We start from the raw sequence: 24,671 nt of genomic DNA, 5'->3' as shown, positions 1-24,671 counted from the left end.
TTTTCACATTCCACTCGCCTGCTGACGTCAGAGACCGCTTCCAGTCACAGCGCGCGTCTCATAAAGACATTCTGGAAATGTCACCTCGTGGCGGCTTTCACACAATAACTCGCTACCGCTCTTTTTGATGGCATTGTTAGCATAGTTACTGTGAACCGCGTGCGTCGGGTAGCAGACGCTCCCACAGTCGCTCTGTGTCAGATACACACAAACGCCTTGGGCGTGGTCACTTCGCGGCTTGCATGCAAGACGGGTTCTACGGCAACGCTGGCACCTACCGTCTGTTGCATTTTTGGCTCTCTAAAAACGTGGCATGCGTTTCCACTTTTAGTTGTGGCTACCATAGCCTTGTTCGCAGGCTAAGTGTTGTGTTTGTTGTTCTGAAAATACATCATTTCGAAACAGGAATGATTCTTTTCAGAAAAAGTGTAAAGGTTTTTTCTGTTTTTAGCACTCGTTTGGCCTAGCTACCACCATGTGAATATTGCTACCACAGCCAATCAAAAGCGAATGGTGTTTGTTGTCACGTCACATGACAAGACGTCGCTTCCCATAACAAAAATAGTCTATGTGTGTCGCCGTAGTTTGAAATCAAGGTAAATTGTGCCGTGAATCAAAATGATAACAGCGTCGATTTCGGCGTTGCCATGTGTGCAATGATATCGGCGCATTCCACAGCACCAGCAGAACCAATGAAAAATAAGTGTTCAAATAGTGTCGCAGGGCCAAGTGATGGCAATATTTGCATGCACACACACACATTGTTGCTTTCCAAATTGCTAGCCTGCCTTCGCTTTTTGATGGAGACCTTTAACTGCGCTGCAAGGAAAACCAAAGTGCCAATGCCCTCCTGCTCCTATCTTCTATTTGCATCTTCCAACTCGAGTTTTCTCTCGCAGCTAACGCTGCTTTTTCACTCACAGCCAAAGACGCAAACACTGCCATTTCTGTGCCATGAGTTAACATAGGGTACATTAGGCGGCTGGAATGAATGTGACAGTATAGCACATCGTATCCAACTAACCATGCGTTCAATGTAACTAAGTAGCACAACAAGGACAAAGGATGCAGTAATGTAAAACAGACAGGACTTGCTGCATCCCACCTGTTTTCCTTTATTATATCTTGTGTTCTTTTTATTATGTCTGAAGCCAATTCATAGCTTGTATGTTTATTATTTGTTTTTTTGAAGTTGTAGGAGGCATTGGCAAAGAAGCAAGCCATGTTGTTAAGTGTTGCAAGTCTCATTTGACACAAATATTTGTTAATAGCAGGTAATTCATTATATTCAGGTTTGCTATAACCGAACAGTCCATTTCAAAAACCAATCTCATTTCATGGACGCTACCAGAAGTTGTACTGGAGTTTCTCTAAGTGTTCTTTTGATCTTCAAGAAATTTGTGAATGCTGGTAACGCTACTTGTCAAGGTATTTAAACGACCAGCAGAATCTATATATTGGTGGGCATTACAACATAACTCAAAGAGGCCTTGTGGTACATGGCAAACAACTTGTCTTGGTGCAACTTTCACTGGATCAAATATTTTAAAATTTTTATTAAACATATGAAAATTCACTATGAACATATAGGATATTGTGTGTGTGCGCGTGCGCGCGTGTATATATATATATATATATATATATATATATATATATATATATATATATATATATATATATATATATATATATATATATATATATATATACACACACACAACACACACACACAGCATCGTTTTCATAGCAAGACTACTAATTGATTATGACTGATTTACCTGGCAATGTCCTGTAGGCCTCTAAATCTACTGGGCCAGTGCAATGAATTGGCCCAATTACTAATACTACTCTACTGAGATGGAAAGGCAGGCTAGTATTTGCCTTTAAATCAATAAAGTTGGAGGACGCTCGAGCTTCGCCTTCAACAGCATAATCGGTACTTGTGTGCATTGCCTTCCGAACTGCTAGCCTGCTTTGGGTTCTCTGTACATGCCTCAATCATGCCATTGGAAAATAAACGACTGTGCTTGCGTAACAATGGCTGTTTCAGAATATCATAGCATGCCTATTGAAAGCACAGTTGTTTAGTGCCCGTTAAGCCATAATTATACCTTTTGTGAATCAGCGAAGGGCCCGCTACGCATCTGGCAACACGCAAACTATGCAGCTGTTCACTTTGTACATTTTTTCACTACTAACTGGGACAATTTGGGAGAAATACGTATTCAGTATTGACAAGGTTTTTATGTGGAAGTCTACAAAGGTTTGTTCATTGTGACAGCCGTGCCCGTTTAGTCAGCAGTTGGTGCAACGAGTATCCTTCCACACCTTCAGCTGACTCTAGTCAACTTAGTGCTTCTTTGAAGCAAGTTGCGAGCAATCAGCCATTTCTAATATGGCAATGTCAAGTTCACTTGTCATTTCACAATCCCAGATTTCACTGTAACATAGGTATGGGTGCATGACTGTCGCTGTAGCAGGTAACAGCCATAGTGTTGCACTCTACGCACGTGGATTAAAGTCTAATTCCTGGCATGATGGATAAAATTGGGCGGGGGCATTGCGCAAATAAAAGTTGTGGGCTCAGCATGCATACATGCCAAGTTTCGCTTACCCAAATTTGGGAAAGGCTCCTGAATTTATGACATTGATACATCACTCGCTTTCTAAAAGGCATTTATTATAAGAGTAATAAAATCAAATCTCGCACCATAGACACAAACTCCCAGCATTCTCATTTCACTTCAATCATCTGAAACATGCCTACAATTTTTTTTTAAAGCTTGTGCTATTCTTTAAATTACTCGCACATAATTAGTATCAAACACACACTTGCAATATCTGCAGCAATGTGGGGAGCTTGTAAGGAACTGCAATATAGCACGGCTGCAATTTGCTGCTGTACACTGCAATCCTAAAAGCTCGAGATTTTACAATTCACATTTCTCGTTTTGTGCTGGTAGCCAACACATGTGCGACTCGAGGCATTGAAGAATCATTGTGAACCTGCATGGCTGGCAGGTTGAAATTACGAAGCATGCTCACAATTGTGGTAGACAGAGGACAGACACGTAATGACAACTTGCCACACCAGGTATGGTGGCACACATTGGAGAACTTGTGTGTACAGCTACTCTGTGGCTCAGTCAGCCTTACATGTGTAAGGTAGCTTTACTATCACACATAAGCCTCCCATGAGATTGAGATTGTAATGGCAGTTGTGCAGATGTACTCTACAATGCCGTAAGGCAAGCCACCAAACAAGACGGTACTCACGCCACCGTAGAATATTGGGTAATATCTTAAAACAAATTTTTACGCCTTTACAGAGTGCCATTTCTTGAGATAAGAGACACAGAGCACAAGTGGCTTGAGTCCTCGTAAAAGTTCTCACGCAGTTTGTCATGTCAAAGAAGGTCGCGGTGTCACTGAGCTCAAGTCACTTCACCAGTAGAGCGACTTCGTGATGAACGTGGCAGCCGAGCTAAGCCAGCTTGTCGCAGAAGAGCTCTTCGGCTTCTTTTGCCGCACGACAGCGTCCTCTCGAATCGGGCTGTCCACCTCGGGAAGGTAGGCCGGGAGATTTTCTCTATCGTGCTCATCCTTTTCCTCTTCTGTTATCCCGCTGGCCTCATCACCGTCGAGGCCAGTATATTCTGCTGAAGGCTATGTAGATCAAAAGTACAGGTATGATGAGACTGGTTTTGTTGTCGTCACAGTTTAGGTTTAGTACAATGGAGACGCTGGGTTCGACGTTTTTTTTTTTTTTTTGTGCTGCCCTAAGCAGCCATTTTACAGCACTATAAATGTTGTGCAACTCTCCCGAGGAGAAAATTCGCAATTCCTTCGCAATTGAAATGTTACTGCTGTTGGTACAAATATGCAAGTAGATTACCGGAATTCAGGTTGTCAATGTAACAAAAATGCTGCATACTTTCGATAACCCTAATTCACATTCAACAGGGTTGCTATGTCTACATCTTTGGGTATTCTTTCATAACTCTGCATCAGTGTTTGACACAAAAATATCTTTGCTAGATTCAACATACATCGTACAGATATGATATTGATGCAAGGTAGGCTGGCAACTATAGTAGCCAGCCTCTGAGGAGGACAATGAAGTAGTTCTGTGTGCGCGTGCTCTGGGGTTCGTTGATGACGGCGACTCGGACGAAATGTTCGAGCCAGTCGTCGCCATCTTCAAAAGCAGCTCCGTGAAATGTCTTCGGCGTCTTCGGCTGGTTGATAACCAGATGTGCTGGTGCTGGCGCGGTGACGTTAGGCGTTGTTTGATTTATAGTCCTCTGACGTTCAGGCAGCAAACCGTGCTGCGGCTCGAGTCCCTGGAGACGACGGCTGGAACGTACGTGCACAGGGGTAAGCTCGGCTGAGCTACTCGATGGACTTGCGTCAGGAGTGCTCTCAGGGGACCGTATCATCTACCGTACCCAGCACTTCCACCAGAAAATGTCACGAAGACGCAGGTACAAAACAAAGCGTTTACTTTCGTAACCCAAGGGCCAGAAACCCGAACCCCAGAGCACGCGCACACAGAACTACTTCGTTGTCCTCCTCAGAGGCTGGCTACTATACTTGCCAGCCTATCTTGCGCCAATATTGGGGTTCACTCGACACTTGACAACAGGCAGCAGCATAATGGTCAGCAAAATGTGTCCACGTTATTGGCTAAAATGGATACAGACCAGATTACACACCAAGAAGTGCGCCCATTAGGTATTTAGAAAGTTTTATGTAGAAGCAACGTTAAGGGCAAGTGAGAAAGCATTCGTTAAAAACTATTACAGTAAAACATTGATACGTTTTTACGGGACTGTGAAAATAACCTGTAATGTACAGAGTGCGTATACCCACCCATTTTTTCAGGATAGCTTTGTCTTCGAGTAATAAGCAATCTTCAATTTCAAGTTATATCAATGACCAAGTCACATTAATCCAGAGAACACTGAAGGATAAGGTTGTAAAGTGTCACTCTCGCTTCATTTTGTGACAGACGCCATTGACATCCCGCTTGGACACGTACATTATACGACAGGGCGCAATCGAGATCATGACCCAAGAACAAACCTTGCTTTTGTTATTGCTTGGAGTTTTTGGCATAGTACTGTTGGCGACCTGCATCGCCGACATGGTTCCTGTTGACTTGATGGCTTGTACCAATGCCTGGAAAATGTGCAACAGAACCACACTCGTTTTGATACTTGAAGGTTTCAAGAAAAGGCAACAAAATCAGGGCGAGAGGGGTTGAAGTGCTATATGGACGACATAACTGAGGGTGGAGAAATGACATTTGCCCTCGTCTATAAGGCCGCGTTAACACTGAGCATTCCGGCCGCCGAAATTGCTCCGAATCCGGTTCAGCGGCGGCGAGATCCGCCGAAAGGGCCCTCTCCGCACCGATCGCTCTAGGACCGATTTTTGCGGCGTTTGCCGCCGAATCGGTCACCGCGGACCAATAGGAGTGCTAGTCAAGGAATTTTGAAAAATGGCGGCCAAGCCCTACTCACTTGTTATGCTCAGTGCATTATGCCGCAATGCACGTAACTGAATGTTGAAACCAACGGGAGTTTAACCTACTCTGTGCCTACTTCGCCTCCGTATTTCGTGAAAGAGGTGACCGAGCTTGCTGTTGGCGTGACCGAGCTTGTTGCGGTCTTGCAGAGCAAAACAAACCCACCAACGACGCTGGCGTCGGTGGTTTTTCTGCTCTTCATGCATTACAAGACAGCTACTTGCCAGCAAAGTAAGCAGTACTGTCTTTTCTTGCTTCTTGCGTACGAGAATCGTCGAAGTATACACCACCGGATAGCATAGTAGCGTTTGCGAGACGCGACAACAACCGGGTGACAGCGCATCCATCCCACGTTCGCCCCGTAGTAGATGGCATATTCGGCGGCGCGGGGCGCGTCCACTGCGAACGACGCTGCGTTTCGGCGGCAGGGGAATTTCGGTCGCTGTATAAAGCGGATGTTTTAGTGTGAACTAGGCATAAGGGCGAACGCCATTCTTGTGTGGGCCAAAGCACTAAACGCAAAACGCCTGTGTCACCCATTTAGCACTTCGTCTCACTCTTTCCCCAGTAATAATGCTACACCAATGAACTGAAAGTACCACCCTACATAAGGACAGAGCACGTACAGTACCAGCAGCATGCGCTCAAACCTGACTCCGCATTTGTGTTGCCTAGTGGTAACGGAACCAAGTGTTGGCCTCGTGCTCACCCGTGGCGAGATATCCGACCTGACCCGCACGACGCACCGCCGCCTCTCGATGTCGAACGTGAAGCTGATGACACCTTGCACAGCGAGCAGCTTTTCCTTGCACAGTTCTGTGTCGCTCTGTTTAGAAATATCAATAAAAGAAAAAGAAGAGGCCTTTCTCTCCATGTAGTATTCTAAAAGTGCTCATATATTAAATTCATCGTAATGAATACTGCGGAGTCTGATACAATGCAACCACATTTGAAGTACTCTCAAAACATTGCGTGAACACAAATGTGGTGATGACCAGACAAGGCAGGTGACAACAAGACCCTTCAGCATACTGTAACAAGTGTTCATTACTCACTTGTGCAAGCCTGCATGCTAGAGCCCACATGGGTATGAACAGCAGTAATAAGTCGCGCATTGCTCCGTGCTAATATGGTCTGGCGTAGCACGTTGGCTTGGAAGAGTCGACTGTCGTGTGTTACAGAAGCTATGTTTGCGCAGCGAGGCGACTAGGATGTGATAAGAAGTGCAGTGTCAAAACGTGTTCAACGTCATCCACTTCTGTAACGTCATAGGCAAGCCGGCTATATATATACTTATTCGTCTGCAAAATAAAGTGATTCTGCGTTGGTTCTCAGTCCGGCTCGGTCACTCTGGGCTAGTTACTACAGGATGCGTATTGTGATTACAGATAAGGCCGTCACACCACACGTGTTCATGTGGTTTGTGGCCATTTATGATCTGCAACTAGAGGAGAAAGGAGCATTTCCAGTGCCGCCCACTATTCAGACAGAGGAGGCTGCCGTGAATGGGGACACTTGCAGACCTGTGCACAAAGCATACTTGAAGGTGCTATGATGATTTCATGAAGAGTGACAAGATTTTTGGCAGAAGCCCCGCCACGGTGGTCTAGTGGCTAAGGTGGCTATCACTAAGCTTCAAGTGATAGAATCAAGCTTTGCACACGATGTTGTGCAACACTCCAGAATAATAGGTTTGTTTGCTGCCACAAGCCTTGTGCAACCTAGGAACGGCTGCCTATGACCTTCTGCAGCCACATTACTCTCAATGTTGGAATCATATAATAAACGTGTGGCGCTGCTATGTACGAACATGACTGGCGAAAGCAAGATCACCATATAGCCACAAGATGTATAAAGCTCACTAAACATTGATATTGCTGAACCATTACCCGGTGTAAACATGCACTATCTAACAATGCAGATGATATCACAGATGCACTGTCAGATGCTATCACAGATCCAACATCAGACACTATCGAAGCCCAGCTTAGTCAGTAGCTGAGACCGAAGGTGGCTTATTCAGTAGTCCTACTAACAGTGTAAAAAAAGATGTCTCAAACCTTCAGAACAAACTTTTTTATTTCTGCCAAAAATCTTGATTGATTGATTGATTTGTGGGGTTTAACGTCCCAAAACCAGCATATGATTATGAGAGACGCCGTAGTGGAGGGCTCCGGAAATTTTGACCACCTGGGGTTCTTTAACGTGCACCCTAATCTGAGTACACGGGCCTACAACATTTCCGCCTCCATCGGAAATGCAGCCGCCACAGCCGAGATTTGATCCCGCGACCTGCGGGTCAGCAGCCGAGTACCTTAACCACTAGACCACCGTGGCGGGGCTTCTGCCAAAAATCTTGTCACTCTTCATGAAATCATCATAGCACTTTCAAGTATGCTTTGTGCATTGCGTACACCACAGATTACAGCATGACCTTAACTTATACATGTGCGACACGGTGCAGTGCTTATGACAAAGGGGCCTGGCAACACTTTTCCAGCATGGCCATAAAACACTACCTACTGGTAGTTGAGGCTCCTGAGAATGCATGGGTCAAACACCATAGTGCGACACACGGCGTGGAATTTACATTGAATTCTCAAAGCCAGGTAGAAATCATTCCGTTTAACTTCAACGAATGATGCCACAAACCCAAAGTCCACAGCCATTGGCTGATGCGAACATCGTGAGCGGCATAGTTACCATGGCTGCCAATGGAGGCCGCCACGTGTCTGCACACACTCACAATAACACGGAAAGTAAGGTGTGTGTTCGAAGAAAAAAAAAACAGGCCTGCACACAATGTGCAGCACAGTCAGAGCGAAAGCTGGGAGAGCGGTCTTTTAGAGCTTTTTTTTAAACATTCTTTGGGGAACTGCTGTAAGCAGACTTGCAGTGTACCCACTACCCCATAAATCATCATAACTTTTGTGTAGTAGGGAGGCATTCACTATAATATCCTTCGTCATTCTGCAAAGAAGCGTGGTACCCGCTACACATTTGCAAGAAATTTTGTGCAATTCTTTATATGCTGTAGCTGGTGACAATAAAGAGTTATGCCTGAAGCTTTAGTAATGGGGTGTAGCATTTCATGACCCACTCGGTATGCAATTCGCATTGTTTGATGCCTGGTTGTTCCTTGGCTGTTTCAAAGTGATTTATTGCTCACATTATCACGATTTTTTCCCCGACATCAAGCCTGCCTAGGGTCAGTTTGCAACGGAGTTTCAAGCACTGGCGTGGCTCAGTAGTAGAACATTGGGCTGGCACGCAAAGGACCCGGGTTCGAATCCCATTGTGATTCTAGTATTTTTTACGCTCTCAGTATTTTTTTTCTCATTCCCTGTGATAGTGGTTACGGACACCGGGGGCAGCAAACAGGTACGCATGCAACCTTTGCTGTGATCTCATAACAGCTTTGGCTGTAAAAAAAAAGTGCTCAAGTTGATGACGAATGGATGCATTTTATTGCCCACATGTCATCGCCTCCTCCTTAACTTTTAGCGTGCTCTCTGGCACGAAAGGAGAAAGCTTTTGAAGTGTGCCATTAATCCCTATAACTCTGCTTCTAACTTCGTGGATTCTTGAAATTTTTGTGACAGTTGATTCATGAGGCAATAAGCTCTTTCAACCTAGTCATTCGATGATTAGGTTGAAAAGTGTTGCATGGTCTCTTTAATCCTGATTACAATAGAATATTTGAACACTGATTGGCCCCCATCTGCAGCTTGCGTGAAGGAGCCAACCACAATCAAGAAATCTGTCTTGGAACAGGCCCTATCACGACGTGACTATGTGAGCCCCATATTAGCTTTGTGCTTGTTTATGAATAACAAAACAGTGGCTATGACGTACTGACCTCAGAAAAGAGGCCCTCAATATGCAGGGAAACAACCTTTGCTGCCCCATTGTGTTGCCCGAGAAACGGCGGACACTTGGCTGGAGACGGCACCGCTGCAATGCAACTGCTGTCCTTGCTGAAATGAAAAATAGTGTGCTTCATGCAAAGGCCAAATTATTACAAGTAACAGAACGGTTTAGTAATGTGCCAAAGCTGTGCGAAGAGTGTTCTTATAAAGAGTGACACGGAGGTGCAATTGATGCACTGCAATTGTCTCAGACTACCTTTCTTTTTTTAGTTTAAGCACAAAAGGCACAAGGTAAGGCAAAGTATAAAAAAAAAATTATTTTCTATAGCAATTTGCTAAGGATGTCCCTTTGTGCATACTTAGCACATTCGTGCTTTTCGTAAAGAGTATTTTTGTAGCTGAAAGCCAGTGTTTTCAAAAGCAAGTAGCGAGAACATGCACTCTTGGAGAAGCTCCTTGTGTACAATTGATTTTTTTTTAATTTAACAAAAAGTACTTGATGTACAAAAGTTGGAATGTTTATCTGGAGTCAGCTGCGTATAAGACACTGTCGGAATACCTTATAGGGCGGTTGGAAGACATTGTGCGTTTTTGTATTCCGACTTGGTCTCCAGAGCGTGTCTGTTTAAACACATTCAGCTCCTGTAGCTTCATTACACCTTTCGTCTGTCGATAAGTTGAGATGCTGTGGGTAACAGAAGTCTTTCAGCAAGTGTAAATTTTGTGGCAACCAATACAGTTCTGCATAAACGCATACAACTACTAAAGCAGAATTGAAATTATGCATTTTACACTTTTGGTGTTGGAAATTTTCAAAGATGCCAATGAACACAAATTTAAGTTTTAATGGTAAAAGATTTACCAAAGCATGAATATTTGTCAAATTTATTTGAATTTGCATCAGTTAAAAGAGCAGAAAACTTCAAAGAAAAAGATATGTGGATTACATGCATTTATTTTCAGCCACTGAAAAAAAAAGGCACCTCAATGTGGCCAAAAACACATATGGGACATATAGGGCTTAACCAGTACCTCGAAAAGAAAACTGCTATTTTCGCTAAATTTTCGCAACTCTCCCGATTGCATATTGAATGTTAGATTTTGCACGGAGGGCTCCACAATATCTAGATTGCTAGAAACTACGGTTTTGTTCTATGTACTTTAATACTGTCTTAAAGACAAATTCTGGCGATTTTTCGACCATGTCAGGATAACACTTCTTTTATGTTCCTGAAACAGTCTTGTCACATGCCTGACAAACTCGAAAATAACTTTTAGTTAGCGAAAAAGTGCAATGCTGAAACCAAAACCCAACCAAGTGCGCTTCTACATTAGATGTAATCCTTTGCCCGAACCAGAGTCCTTCAAAAGCATTGAAGGACTCTGCCCGAACCTACTTGGTTGCACATAATGCCACCAGATGGCACTACCTGTACAGGCCGTTCAAGTTTGTGCCTGCGGCGATAGGCTAAAACGCTTACGCTGTTATAGTGAATGTATGGCAAATCACGTGCAGCCCACAATGCAACACCACTTGCCACCTATCGCACGCTCACCAACACGGAAAGAGAAATTGCACGCTCAACCAAGGAAGCGCCGGCGAAACCCATACAATCCATAACAGACGAGCAGACGCTGCACTGGCGCATCAGTCCCGTCACTTCCACCTTGTAAAAACCAACGTCACACATACAATGTTGCCATTAATTCTGGCAAGCACTTGGAGGCAAGCGATAAAATTCATTTGAAAAGAATCTGCAAAACTCTCAACCCTGCAATCTGGAGTGCATGGCGAAAGTGGATAAACGAGCATACCCAGTGAATCTCACTGAGATCTATTGACTTCAAGAACTGACTGGAATTGGCCTTTAAACATAACGAGCCACCGAATTGACAGCAGCACGCAAGACATAGCAGTTAATGCTGTGTCTATACGATGAAGTAAAAAAAAATAACATCACATTTCTTTTTTGCCACCTTAGTGCCTTTGAAAACACTGCTTTTTGTACCTAACTGCACAAATAAATGCGTACCCGGCACTGCAGTAGTCCCTGAACGACAGCCGCACGTCGGCCCAGGCGGCTTCTTCTTGCTGCCTGGACAGAAGCGCCACTCGGGCTTCGAGCAGGCGCATCTTGAGCCTCAGCGCAGCTTCCTTGATGCCATAGTTGTGCCCCCTGTAGTGAAAAACACCCATAACTATCTTGCCCGATCGTCGTAACCTCTGGCAGCACGTGCTTGAAGAACCATTATTGAGAGCTCATTCGTTCATCTCAAATATAAAATAATATTTTATTCAAGGGTGTCACATGCCAAACTAACATTATAATTAGCAAGCACGCCTCAGTGCAGGGCTCTGCAAAGTCAGACCACCCGGTGTCCTTTAATGTAGACTGACATCGCACAGTACAAGGGCCCCCAGCATTTCACTTCCCATTCATTTATCTCAAAATACTTTACAACACTCATGTATAGCTTTAAGTAAGAAAGGAAGCACTAAAGGATGAAAGAAAAGAACAAAATTCTGCACCTGAGGAAAATGTAGTAGGCAGACAGATGTGTCAGCAATAGGCAGCGCATTATGTCTACATAAGCGGGAAAGCACTTGCGCGTGTAAGCAGACAAGCCAATGCTTCAAGGGACACTAAGGAAGAAAACGATTGTTTGCATATTAGTGAAGTACAATTTCACAATTACGAAAACGCTCCTCTTGCCGAAACACGATGCTTGGTAAGAGAGGAAATGCGGGTGGAGATGCCACCTCGAGATTCCAGCACCAAACATCGGGATGTGGTAAGTTTTGAAAGTGTCTACTGGGTCCTACGTAGCTTCTAATCGATAAAAATGAAGTACATTGCCGTCTGTGGGTGCATTGACTTGGCATATGATGTTCCAAGAAAATGTCATCGAGCCTGTGTCGCGAAAATATGAATCATTCATTCTGAAATTTGTTACGTCACATTTGGAAATTTCGGTGTGAAATTTAAAAATGAATCTTCAAACTTGATTTCCTCCACTAATAATGAACTTATGACAGTGAGACGTATGGCATTAGAGTGCCCAGCGTGCAGTTTATCAATTTAAGCCAGGTCACTGTTCCTCTTTAGTGTCCCTTTGAAATGCATGCGGTGTGCATTTCAGAGCTCTTGCTTCAAGCACAGTACTTTACCCGGAAGTCAGCTGTTCCAGTGAAGGCGAGAGGCCGAAGGTCTGCGAGACTGTCGTGCACCTGTCGTCGTCAGCGCATAGTGCAGCCAGAACCTGCAAGAACAGGAATGGGAAAATGATGGCAAAGAAATATAAATTGATTATCTCGTGTTTTTTTTACAGCTGGTCTTACACGATCAAGGAGCACAAAACGGTGTTTGTCCAACACCAATTTTATACGGTCACTTATGACTGAGATCAGGGCTGATGCGGATTGAATTTCTTCATCGTGATTTGCTTCCTTATGCAAGCTGTAGAAGGGAGCCCATCACTGTTGACCAACCTGATAAGGATCGGAGTTAATCACAATCAGCAGTACAGCGTTTAACACCACTAGAAGATAGAAGTTTAGTGCGCAGATTAAAACGCAAGTGAAAGTAAACAGAGATAACACATGACAATGTTTTGCTTGTTTATTCAAGCACCATACAAATAAACGTGAGTTTTAAATGATAATAATATTTGTTTATGTTCTAGTACCATGCCAAATTTTCCATTTTTACACCTTAATTGGAATAACATTAACACCTAGAAGAATTTACAACAGGAATATTTTGCAATTCACCTTGGCAAGTTGCCCTCAAAGCGTGAAAGAACATGCTTTAGGGGTAAGCACAAGAGTTCTGTTCACCACTAAGGTGAAAAGCAACCGAAATTATTTGTTTGCACTGAAGATATTTGTGAGTACATGCACTAAGGCGAGCATTTCTTTTGTACTAAGTGGGAGTAACCTTTTAAATAAAGCCTGGCATAGCTTGCACTGGAGGTGCAAGGCTGAAGACACAGTGGAGTTTATAGGTCCCTAGTTGTTCCTGCCCATACAATCAGATGCTAAATAACGCCAAGAAATGCCAAGTATTACTCGTGTTCAGCACAACTGACCCTCGCCGTTTGGACCTCGCTAGGTAGTGGACTACATTAAACGATGCAGGTCTTGCAGCCTTTAGATTACTGGCAGGCAGCTTCCTCATTGGCAGTGTGAACTTCTTTTGGACTCCCCAAGTCTGGTATGACCGAGCAGTTGCGTGCAGTGTGGCTGGTAGCAGTGATTTGTATACACCAGCAAAGCAGATGCAAAGCAGTGCAACTTCTTTGCTAGGCAACGCGCGATGATGTCATTGCGGAGCAGCGCTTTTTGTTTGCATTGGACAGATTATGGCTGGTTTAAACGGCTCCTCGGTAACAAGAAAAAAAAAAAAAAAACGCTGCTTCCCTCCATAGTGTCGGAAACAGCATGGCCAACTTTTTTAGACATGAATTCTCACCAACCTACCAAACATCGATGTTTTAAAAATATTGATATAACCAGCTATGTGGAGACCAGCTGCCTGCTGTGTACAAACATCTTGGAGTACAAAAACTATGCATCACACATATATACACAATGAGCATTCAAAAAAACCTTTGTCGGGTTATTAAAGATAATCCTGCAATGGCATCAATCACACTCGTTCTGTTGATTACATTACGATTGCTATTAGGCAAGGCAAACTTAATTCTCATAGCCTATGTCACAGTTTTAGGGGCCAAGCTCCTTAGGGTGTGGGTTGTTCTCTCGTAGAATGTCGTAGCAGCCACTTCAAGTTAGCTTTAAAAATTGCTCACAAGATGGCGTTATGTGTAATGTCGTGTATATGTCCTTGGGGGAGGGTTCGCAAAGCAGATTGCGAAGGGGATCACTGAGCTGAGGGCGACCTCGGAGGATGTGCAGATTGCTGTCTGCACGGTGCCGGAGGTGCAGAAACAGGGAGTCCACGTAGAAAGGGCGGTGGTTACGGCAAACAGGGAGCTTTGGACTCTGGGTAAAACGATGAAGTTCGAGGTGGTCAACCTGAACCGAAACCTGGTCCATGCAGGCCGCAACAGGGCGTTTGTGTCTGACGGCATACACTTCAGTAACCGTCTAGCTGAGCATGTAGGGCACCGATTGGCAGCCAGCGCGGTGGCTTTTTTGGGGGGAGGCCAAACGTTCAAGAAGAAGGCGGACTGAGTGGAGGGGGTGGTGAAGGGCAGGAAGGAGGGGGCAATGATGCACGGCGGCGGAAACACAAAGGAAAGAAAAGGAAAATAAACCGGGGGATTAAAATTAGTTATATAAACATGCAAGGCGGCCGCAAGCAGGAAAAATGGATTGAGATACAAACCCAACTCGAGAAAGAAGAAATTGACGTGTACGCCCTGACCGAAACCCACCTGAGAGATATGGAGGAGCCACCAGTGATGGATGATTAGTATGGGTGGGGTGCAACAGGGCAGTGGGAGAAAGGAATGGTGGAGGCGTGGGCATGTTGATTAGGCGAGGAGGGAATTGGCAGAGGGAAAATCAGGGCTCTAAGGAGCACTTATGGGTTAGTGGAACGGTGGGGGGAAAAAAGACACGGTTGGGAGTGGCCTATCTGTGGACAGGGAATGACGCCAGAGAACAAAATAAAGAGTGGGTGGACTGCCTCAGGAAGGACATAAAAAAATTTAAAGAATCTGGCGAGGTGATATTAGCAGGGGATTTAAATGCCCACATTGAGGATCTGGATGGATATACAGACTATAACGGTACAATGGTTATCGATATGTGTGAAGAACAGCAACTGGTAATAGTTAACCGGGAACATAAATGCGACGGGCAGATAACGTGGCAAAGCGGCAGTAGACAGTCTTGCATAGACTACGGCCTGATCTCAGAGCACACGTACGAGCGGTTGAACCAAATGACGATAGATGAAGAAGGAGAAAACAGTCTGGGCAGCGACCACAGGTGTATAATCCTGAAATTTGACAGTGGGGAGGCTAGGAAGAAAACACAGGAGGTTGGGCTCCCGAAAGTAAGCGAAAAGCAGATAGCAGACATCGTCAATAGCATCGAAAGAGAATTAGAAGCACAGCCAACAAAGGTGTGGGAATATGACGAGGTTGTTAGTTGTATACAAAAGGAAATAAACAAAGTAAGGAAAAAAAAACGCTGGAGGGGTAAACGGAAACCACGAAGCTGGTGGGACAAGGAAATTAAACTGGCTATTGAAGAGCGACGACGAGCCTCTAGACTACACAGAAAAGCAAAGCAAATGGGATATCAGGATAATGAGGTGCAGTTACCGTGGAGCCGGTACCGAGAAAAGAAATTTTAGGTGCAGAAACTAGTACAAGCGAAGATTAAAGCTGCGAGTGAGAAATGGGTATCAGACATACGTAAGAAGGATAAGAGCGCCCCCCGAAAATTCTGGAACCATTTAAAAGCATTGGGAACGACGACTAAAGAGATGCAGACTCAGATACAGGACGGGGACGGTAACGTTCTCCTGGGGGACAGCGCATTAGAATACCTACATGGAGTCATAGGAAATACTTTCGGCCAAGCACGCGAGAGGTCGGCTAACTGGACACAGGTGGCAAATAAAAGAGTGGCAGATGAAAAATTTAATATCGAATTTTTGGACTGGAAAAAGGCAGAACACAGTGTTCCCAAAAGTACGGCAACAGGACCGGATGGAATCCCGATAGAGATTATCAACCATTTGGGACCAGCGGGACAGGCGCACTTGTATGGAGCCATCGAGCGCGCTATAAAATCCAAGAGGATTCCTGCGCACTGGCGCGAAAGTAGAATGAGTTTGATCTACAAAGGCAAGAGAGAAAGGGACAAGGCGAGCTCTTACAGGCCGATTACAGTCACGTCAGTGCTCTATAGATTAGCTATACAAGCCATCAAAGCCGAGTTGTTGAAGTGGGTTGAAAGTAACGGTATTTTAGGGGAACTGCAAAATGAATTTAGGCCGGGTCGACGCTTGGAAGACAATCTTTTCGTCATAACCCAGACCATCGAAATTTCGGCAGCACAGGGCAGACCAACATGGCTACTGTTTCTGGACATAAAGGGTGCCTATGACAACGTGGACAGGGGATTGCTGTGGCATATACTGGAAGAGGAGGGGATTGGGTCGGAATTTGTAGGGCTGCTAAGGGCAATATATGAGGATAACAAGGCACACATTACATGGGAAGGGCGTACATACACAGAGCCCGTGTACATTCGAAGAGGTTTAAAACAGGGGTGCCCTCTTTCGCCATTGCTGTTCACACTGTACATTACAGGAATGGAAAGACGACTAGAGGAGAGTGGATTGGGCTTTGATTTGTCACACCGAAGCAATGGAGCGTTAGTGGAGCAACGGATTCCGGGATTGATGTACGCAGACGATATAGTACTGCTGGCGGATAATGCGGAAGAACTTCAAAAACTGGCTGACATTTGTGGTGATGAGGCAACATACCTAGGCCTACATTTTAACCCACAGAAATCTGGAGTCATGGTGTTCAACGAGGAACCTCATGTAGCACCAATAAGGATACAACAGGAAGCCATACCATTAGTAAATAAGTACAAATACTTGGGGATCTGGCTTAATGAAGGAAAAGGCTACCTGAATGCTCATGAAGAACACCTCAAACTGAAAGGGAGACGAAATGCAGCAGTAATGAAACATAGAGCACTTTGGGGACACAATAAGTACGAGGTAGTACGAGGCATCTGGAAAGGGGTAATGGTGCCGGCGCTCACGTTCTCTAATGCCGTATTATGCTTAAAGTCAGATATCCTGTCGGGGCTGGAGGTTAACCAAAAAGCAGTCGGCAGGTTAGCTCTGGGAGCTCACAGTAAGGCTACAAACGAGGCTGTACAAGGCGATATGGGTTGGGCTTCATTAGAGGCGAGGGAAGCACAAAGTAAAATACGGTTTGAGGAGCGACTTAGACATTTAGATGAGAAGAACTGGGCAGCCAGAGTGCACAGATACCTGTACCTGAAAAGTGTGGACACCCAATGGCGGAAGAGGACGCGAAAGCTGGCGACTAAATATAACTTGACCGCGGCAAATAAGCAAAGGGGGCCAGTTAAAAAGCAAGTGAGGGAAACAGAGACGCTCATGTGGAAAGAGAGGATGGAAAAGAAGGGATCGCTGGGAATCTACAGGGCAAGCAAACAAGAGATCCGGAAAGAAAACTTTTATGACAACAATAAAGGTAGTGCGTTGCTCTTTGAGGCACGGGCTGGCTGCTTGAGAACTCTAACTTACAGGAGCAAATATTCGTCACAGGATGAGACATGTGTTGGATGTGGCATAAATAAAGAAACAATCGACCACATAGTCATGGAATGCCAAAGGATTCAGCCGGATAGAAATGGGGGGAAGGTCACACTTCCTGAGGCGCTGGGCTTCGCGGTTGATGGAAGCGTTAACTGGTCAGCAGTAGGTATTACTAAGCAGCGGCTGGAGTATTGGTGGAGGAAAAGCAGAGAAGTCGATAAAATAACATCCCAGCCAAGAGTAGCGGCTGGGCAAAATGAAAAAGACATCCGAGTTGAGGGACAGAATTTAAACTCGAACTATTAAGGTAGGCTAGATGGCGCATGCCGTCACCCCGATTCAAAGGGGAGGCCTTTAATCATCATCATCATCTTGTGTTCTTATGTGTATATAAGTGTGAAGGGCAAATAAAATGGGAGGTAAAAAGGCTTCAGTCGACGATAGATTACGCACTGATGTCCCATAGGATGTATGATAGGCTCAGGGGAATGCACATAGATGAATATGGCCCCAGAAGTCTGGGTAGTGATCACAAACGTATCAAGCTAAGTTTTGGAAGAACAGTGAAAGTGGGAAGAAGACAAGATGAGCAACTACAGGAGAATTTTTATTCAGAAAGGCAAATAGAAATAGCTACTAAACAAATTGAGAAAGTAATCACTGAGGATAATAAAACAGTGTGGATATACACGAATCTAATTAGACTGTTTGAGATAGAGCTTGCTAAGGCACGGGACAAGTCACCCCGGAAAAGAAGACACAAACCCAAGAGTCGGTGGGATGACGAAGTCAACAGAGCCATAGAAAAACATCATGAAGCCTCTAGGGAACACAGACATGCTAAGCAATGGGGTGAACCGACAGATGATGTTGAAAGAAAATGGGACATCTTTCTAAGCTGTAGAAGGGAAGCATCCCTTCTGATCAATGAAAAGATTAAAAGAAAGAGAGCTCGGTGGCTGGCAGAAGTACATAAAAAAGATAGAAAGGCAGCTGCGAAATTTCGGAACTATCTAAACTCCCTAAGAAATGAGACGAGCCTAAAGCAGAGGTTTATAACTACAGCTCAAGGTGCTAGGCTAGAAGGAGACGAAGCTATTGAATATATAAGAACAAGGGTGACAGAACAGCTTCAACAAAGAAGTGCTTTATGCACCACAATAGACAAGGATGAATCAAGTGGTGCAATGGCTCCATTTTTACAATGAGAGTGGGAAAGGGCTGAGAAGAGGGTTCCTAGTAGTACATCAACAGGCCCAGATGGCATTCCAATTATGCTGATAAAGACATTAGGTCCGAAGTCTAAGCACGCTTTGAGAGAGGCAGTGAGCAAAATAATAATCGATGTTGAAGTCCCCGATGGATGGAAACTTAGCAGGGTGAGCATGATCTATAAAGAAAAGGGGAACAAAGCTGACATAAACAACTACCGTCCTATAACAGTGACATTAGTGGTCTACAGGCTGGCGATGCAGATTATAAAGGAAAGACTGCAGGCATGGATAGAGGATGAGGGGTGCTGGGGGAACTGCAGAATGGGTTCCGGAAACACAGGAGGTTGGAAGACAATCTGTTCTCACTGACGCAGTGCATCAAAATAGCAGAAAAGGAACACAGGCCCCTGTGGCTAGCATTTTTGGATATCAAGGGAGCGTACGATAGCGTGGTTCAAGAGGACTTGTGGGGAATACTGGACACACTAGGTGTGGAAGATGGAGTCACTAATCTTTTAAAGGATATCTGTAAAGGTAATAAGGCAGTTAAAAAGTGGGAAAAACAGGTATCCAAGCCTGCAGAGGTAAAACGGGGGCTTAGGCAGGGGTGTCCTCTGTCACCCTTGTTATTCATGATGTACCTACAAGGATTAGAGGCCAAATTAGAGAGAAGTGGACTGAAATTCAACCTCTCTCTTTCGTCAAACAAGGAAAACTCATTGAACAGGCACTACCAGCATTGATCTACGCAGATTATATAGTGCTAATGGCCGACAACAAGGAAGATTTGCAGAGATTGATGGACATCTGTGGTAATGAGGGAGATAAGTTAGATTTCAGATTCAGTAAGGAAAAATCAGCAGTCATGATTTTTAATGATAATGAAGGTAGTGAGCTTAGAATACAGGAGGTCACACTAGAGATAACAGGTAAATACAAATATCTGGGCGTATGAATAAGCAATGGGACAGAGTACCTAAGAGAACACGAAATACACGTGACGACTATAGGTAACAGGAATGCAGTGGTGATGAAAAACAGGGCACTGTGGAATTATAATAGATATTGCTACGTTGCTGACGTATCAGCGGTCAGAAGACGACAACGAGGAAGTGGCCTGTCGGTTGTGCGTGCTGTCTTTCATCTTAGTCGACGCCATACGCATCAGTTTGAATATAGATTTTAAATAGACACACCTCGTGTCATTTTTACGTAACATCTTTGTGGTGGAGGTGCTGGGTACTTCTCCATCTTCATCACGAAGCTCCGCAACGGCCGCATCATCATAGGTCCAACCATGTCACAGGTTTAACAACCATCGTCTTCGCCACCTGCCCCTACCGTGACTTCTACATAAGTCGTTCTACCTCCTGCTCGTGATCCCGGTGTATTTTCCGGTCAGGATGGCGTTGACATCGACAAATGGATCAACCGGTACGAACGGGTCAGCGCAAGCTATAGGTGGGACCCGACTCTTATGCTTGCCAATGTGCTTTTTTACCTCGATGGCGCCACCTTCTTTTCATCTCTCGACCTCCGATCTGGCTACCGGCAAATCGGTGTAGATGACATGGACCGAGAAAAGACCGCCTTCGTTACCCCTGACGGTCTTTACCAATTCAAGGTCATGCCATTCGGGCTCTGCAACGCTCCAGCGATCTTCCAGAGAATGATGGACACGTTCCTACAAGGATTTAAATGGTCGACATGTTTGTGTTACCTGGACGACGTGATAATTTTCTCACCTACCTTTTCAACCCACCTTGAACGCCTTTCAACCATTCTATCCATATTTCGACGAGCCGGCCTGCAGCTCAATTCCTCCAAGTGCCACTTCGGTCTTCGTCAGATTACCGTATTGGGTCACCTTGTTGACGCTTCCGGCGTACGGCCAGACCCGGCGAAAGTACGCGCTGTAACAAACTTCCCAGTCCCACGCTCTGTCCATGATGTTCGCAGTTTTGTGGGCCTCTGCTCCTACTTTCGCCGGTTCGTGAAAAACTTTGCGGCACTCGCACGGCCACTCACCGACCTTCTCAAACAAGACGTCCCATTTTGTTGGGGCCCTCCTCAAGCTGACGCCTTCTCTCAGCTAATCACCGCTCTAACGACACCTCCTATTCTTGCACATTTCGACCCTGATGCTCCTACAGAAGTGCGAACAGACGCGAGTTGTCATGGAATTGGTGCAGTTTTGGCGCAAATTCAGCGGGGCAACGACCGTGTAATCGCGTACGCAAGCCGTCTGCTTTCTAAGTCTGAATGCAATTATTCTATAACAGAACGGGAATGTCTCGCCCTTGTTTGGGCGGTCTCAAAATTCCGTCCTTACTTGTATGGCCGTTCTTTCCGTGTCATCACAGATCATCACGCGCTGTGTAGACTTTCTTCTCTGAAGGACCCCACTGGACGACTTGGTCGTTGGGCATTACGCCTACAGGAGTATTCTTACTCGGTTGCTTATAAGTCTGGACGTCTCCATCTGGACGCCGATTGCTTATCCCGCTACCCTGTTGATCAGCCCGACGAACCAGACATCGAGCCTAGCCTCAGCGTCATGTCAATGTCCCAGTTTCTTCAGATTGGTGATGAACAACGTCGTGATGCTTCTCTGCGACAACTTATTGACCGTCTCGCATCTGCTCCGAATGACACGTCTCTTCGCATGTACGTCCTCCTGAATGGCATGCTGTACCGTCGTAGCCTTCAGCCAGATGGCCCTGAGCTCCTTCTTGTCGTGCCGAAAAATTTGCGTTCAACCGTGCTGCACGAGCTTCACGATGAACCAACTGCTGGTTATCTGGGTGTATTTCGGACGTACGACCGCGTGCGTCGCCGCTTCTTGTGGCGCGGTCTCGCCCGGTCCGTTCGCCGTTACGTGTCCTCCTGCGATAAATGCCAACATAGGAAGCGACCTACTGCGCCCCCGGCTGGACTTCTTCAACCGATCTCCATCCCAACCGAACTTTTCTTCCGTGTTGGTATAGATCTTCTCGGTCCTTTTCCCAAGTCGAAATCGGGCAACAAGTGGGTCGCCGTTGCTATAGACTACGCGACTAGGTATGCCATCACTCGAGCGCTCCCCACCAGCACCGCTACTGACGTTGCAGACTTTTTGCTCCACGACGTCATCCTACACCATGGCGCTCCTCGCCAATTACTCACGGATCGCGGCCGCGCATTTTTGTCCCATGTGATCGACGATCTTCTGCGCTCTTCCTCGACGCACCACAAGCTGACCACTTACTACCATCCCCAAACAAGTGGCCTTACTGAACGGCTAAATCGGACTCTCATGGACATGCTCGCGATGTATGTGTCCTCCGACCACCATGACTGGGACCTGGCGCTACCTCACGTGACCTTCGCGTACAATTCTTTGCGCCACGACACCACTGGTTATTCACTCTTTTATTTGCTTTATGGCCGTGATCCGAAGTTACCACTCGACACCTTACTTCCAACCACTACAACGCCGTCAACTGAATATGCACTTGACGCTATTGCTTGTGCCGACCATGCACGTCAGATCGCCCGCTCTAGACTTTCGGCTTCGCAAGCCACCCAGAAAGCCATCTACGACAGCCGGCATGCTGACGTTCAGTTCTCACCCGGTTCTCTTGTTCTCCTGTGGTGCCCAGTTCGTCGAGTTGGCTTATCAGAGAAGTTGTTGTCTAACTACATGGGTCCTTACTGTATCATCCGCCAGGTAACCGACGTCACCTATGAGATCATTCCTGCATCTGAGACCACAAGCCTGCCTGCAACCACACCCAGTGATGTTGTGCACGTCAGCAGGCTAAAACCTTACCACCTGCCTACTGAAGACCGTAGTTAATGTGCACCGAGACGGTGCTTTTACCCCCGGGGGGGTAATGCTACGTTGCTGACGTATCAGCGGTCAGAAGATGACAACGAGGAAGTGGCCTGTCAGTTGTGCGTGCTGTCTTCTATCTTAGTCAACGCCATACGCATCAGTTTGAATATAGATTTTAAATAGACACGCCTCATGTCATTTTTACGTAACAATATGATGTTGAGAGAGGAATATGGAAAGGGGTCATGGTTCCTGGTCTAACGTTCTTCAGTAATGCGGTCTTGTGCATGAGATCAGAAATTCAAGCAAGATTAGAAATTAAGCAACGTGGAATAGGTAGGCTTGTCTTAGGGGCTCACGGGAATACACCAAATCAGGGAGTACAAGGTGATATGGGATGGACATCATTTCAGGGCAGGGAAGCTAGCAGCAAGATAAAATTTGAGAAGCGATTGAGAGAAATGGGGGAGGAGCGTTGGGCTAGGAAGGTATTCAGCTGCTCGTACATGAAGAATGTCAATACAAAATGGAGGAAGCGAACCAGAAAATTGACTGGTAAATACTTAGAAAACAGCAGAGGGCCAAACGAAAAAGAATTATCGGTTAAGAAGAATGTGAAGGAAGCTGAGACCGATATGAGGAGAATTGGCATGATCAAGAAGTCTGCACTAGAGATCTATCGAACCTTTAAGCAGGATATTGCCAAGGAAAGGATCTATGATAATACGCGGGGTAGTTCTCTACTGTTTGAGGCCAGGACAGGAGTATTGCGAACCAAAACATATCGGGCTAAATACGAAGGGGTAGACACTGTATGCAGTGCGTGTGGAGAGGAAGAGGAAATTGCCGAACACTTTATAATGTTCTGTAAAGGGCTTCACCCTATAGTTCAGGACGATGGCGCAGAGTTTTTCAAAGCACTGGGGTTTAGGGACAGGGATGGCAAACAGACTTTAAGTAGGTACAATTAACTAGAACGAGGTTATCTGATTGGTGGCTAAAGTCAAGGCACGAGTGAAAATTAAACCATTCACTGCAAAGCATGAGTCCTCAACCTCACTATTTAAAGGAAAAAAAAATAAATCTAGTTTTTGGGTCACTAAGTATTACGGCTTGGTGACGTTAGCCACCGCCCGATCTAAAGGGTACAGCCATATCAATCAATCCATCCATCCATCCTTGAAAATAATATCACTAGGTACCCTTCGTGGATAGGCTGTGAATTTTTTATATACAATGAAGCATGGCTTCAGTTATAGATCCATTAAAAATAATTTTACTAATTAGTATTTACTGAAGCAACCTTTTTTTTTCCCTGACAAACGAATTCTTCATTTGATAAAACTAAGGCGTACAAGCGGATGTAATTGTCCTTGATGTAAATTGTGTATGACAATTACAAAGAAAAAAAGCCAACAAGCAAATCAAGAATGTGCTGACACTTTATAACATAGTTACGTACATGTAGAGAATAAAAAAAAAAGTTTATTATTCTCTACGTGCGAACTTGCCTTGAGGGACAGCATCACAATATCATCGGTTGTCTCCTGCAGAACGTAGACTAGAAAATTTAGCAGCATCTGGTCCTGCAACCCAATGAGATCGAAGACTGCTTAAATCATTGCTCACCAGCAACAACAATACAAGAGATTCAACGCTAATGACAGATGACAACGAAAGAAAAGAAATAAAAACTGTGCGCCTATCTTACCTCGCATAGCAAGTTGCGCTGCTCTTCTACGTCCATGAGCGTCTCGTACAGCAACAACAAGTCTTTGGTGGCTTCCAGATTTATGGAACCCCTGCGGGGAGAGAGATTTGCGTCAATCGCATAGCCGGAAGACATTAATTAGTCGTAATTCTTACATGATCGGCGCCGATTATGCTCAATCTAGTTTTAAAACTGATGCCTTTTAAGACAGAACAGCCAGCAAAACCCGATTCAAAACGTGCTGC

At 45.2% G+C, this 24,671-nt stretch overlaps 1 protein-coding gene across 1 annotated transcript; it reads right to left on the bottom strand.

The window, feature by feature from the left end:
* Positions 1-2,659: 2,659 nt before the first annotated feature.
* LOC119163256 (uncharacterized) lies at positions 2,660-24,660 on the bottom strand. Its single transcript, XM_037415212.2, has 9 exons — positions 24,582-24,660; positions 24,427-24,517; positions 24,227-24,301; positions 12,569-12,660; positions 11,433-11,576; positions 9,390-9,507; positions 6,240-6,356; positions 5,086-5,181; positions 2,660-3,666 (listed from the first exon to the last, which is right to left on the bottom strand). Coding segments are annotated over exons 1-9 (957 nt in total). The 5' UTR covers positions 24,584-24,660; the 3' UTR covers positions 2,660-3,444.
* Positions 24,661-24,671: the final 11 nt, after the last annotated feature.

The sequence above is a fragment of the Rhipicephalus microplus genome, chromosome 9, assembly GCF_043290135.1.
Source record: "Rhipicephalus microplus isolate Deutch F79 chromosome 9, USDA_Rmic, whole genome shotgun sequence".
NCBI classification, from domain to species: Eukaryota; Metazoa; Arthropoda; class Arachnida; order Ixodida; family Ixodidae; genus Rhipicephalus; species Rhipicephalus microplus.
This window is presented reverse-complemented; position numbering and strand designations above follow the sequence as displayed.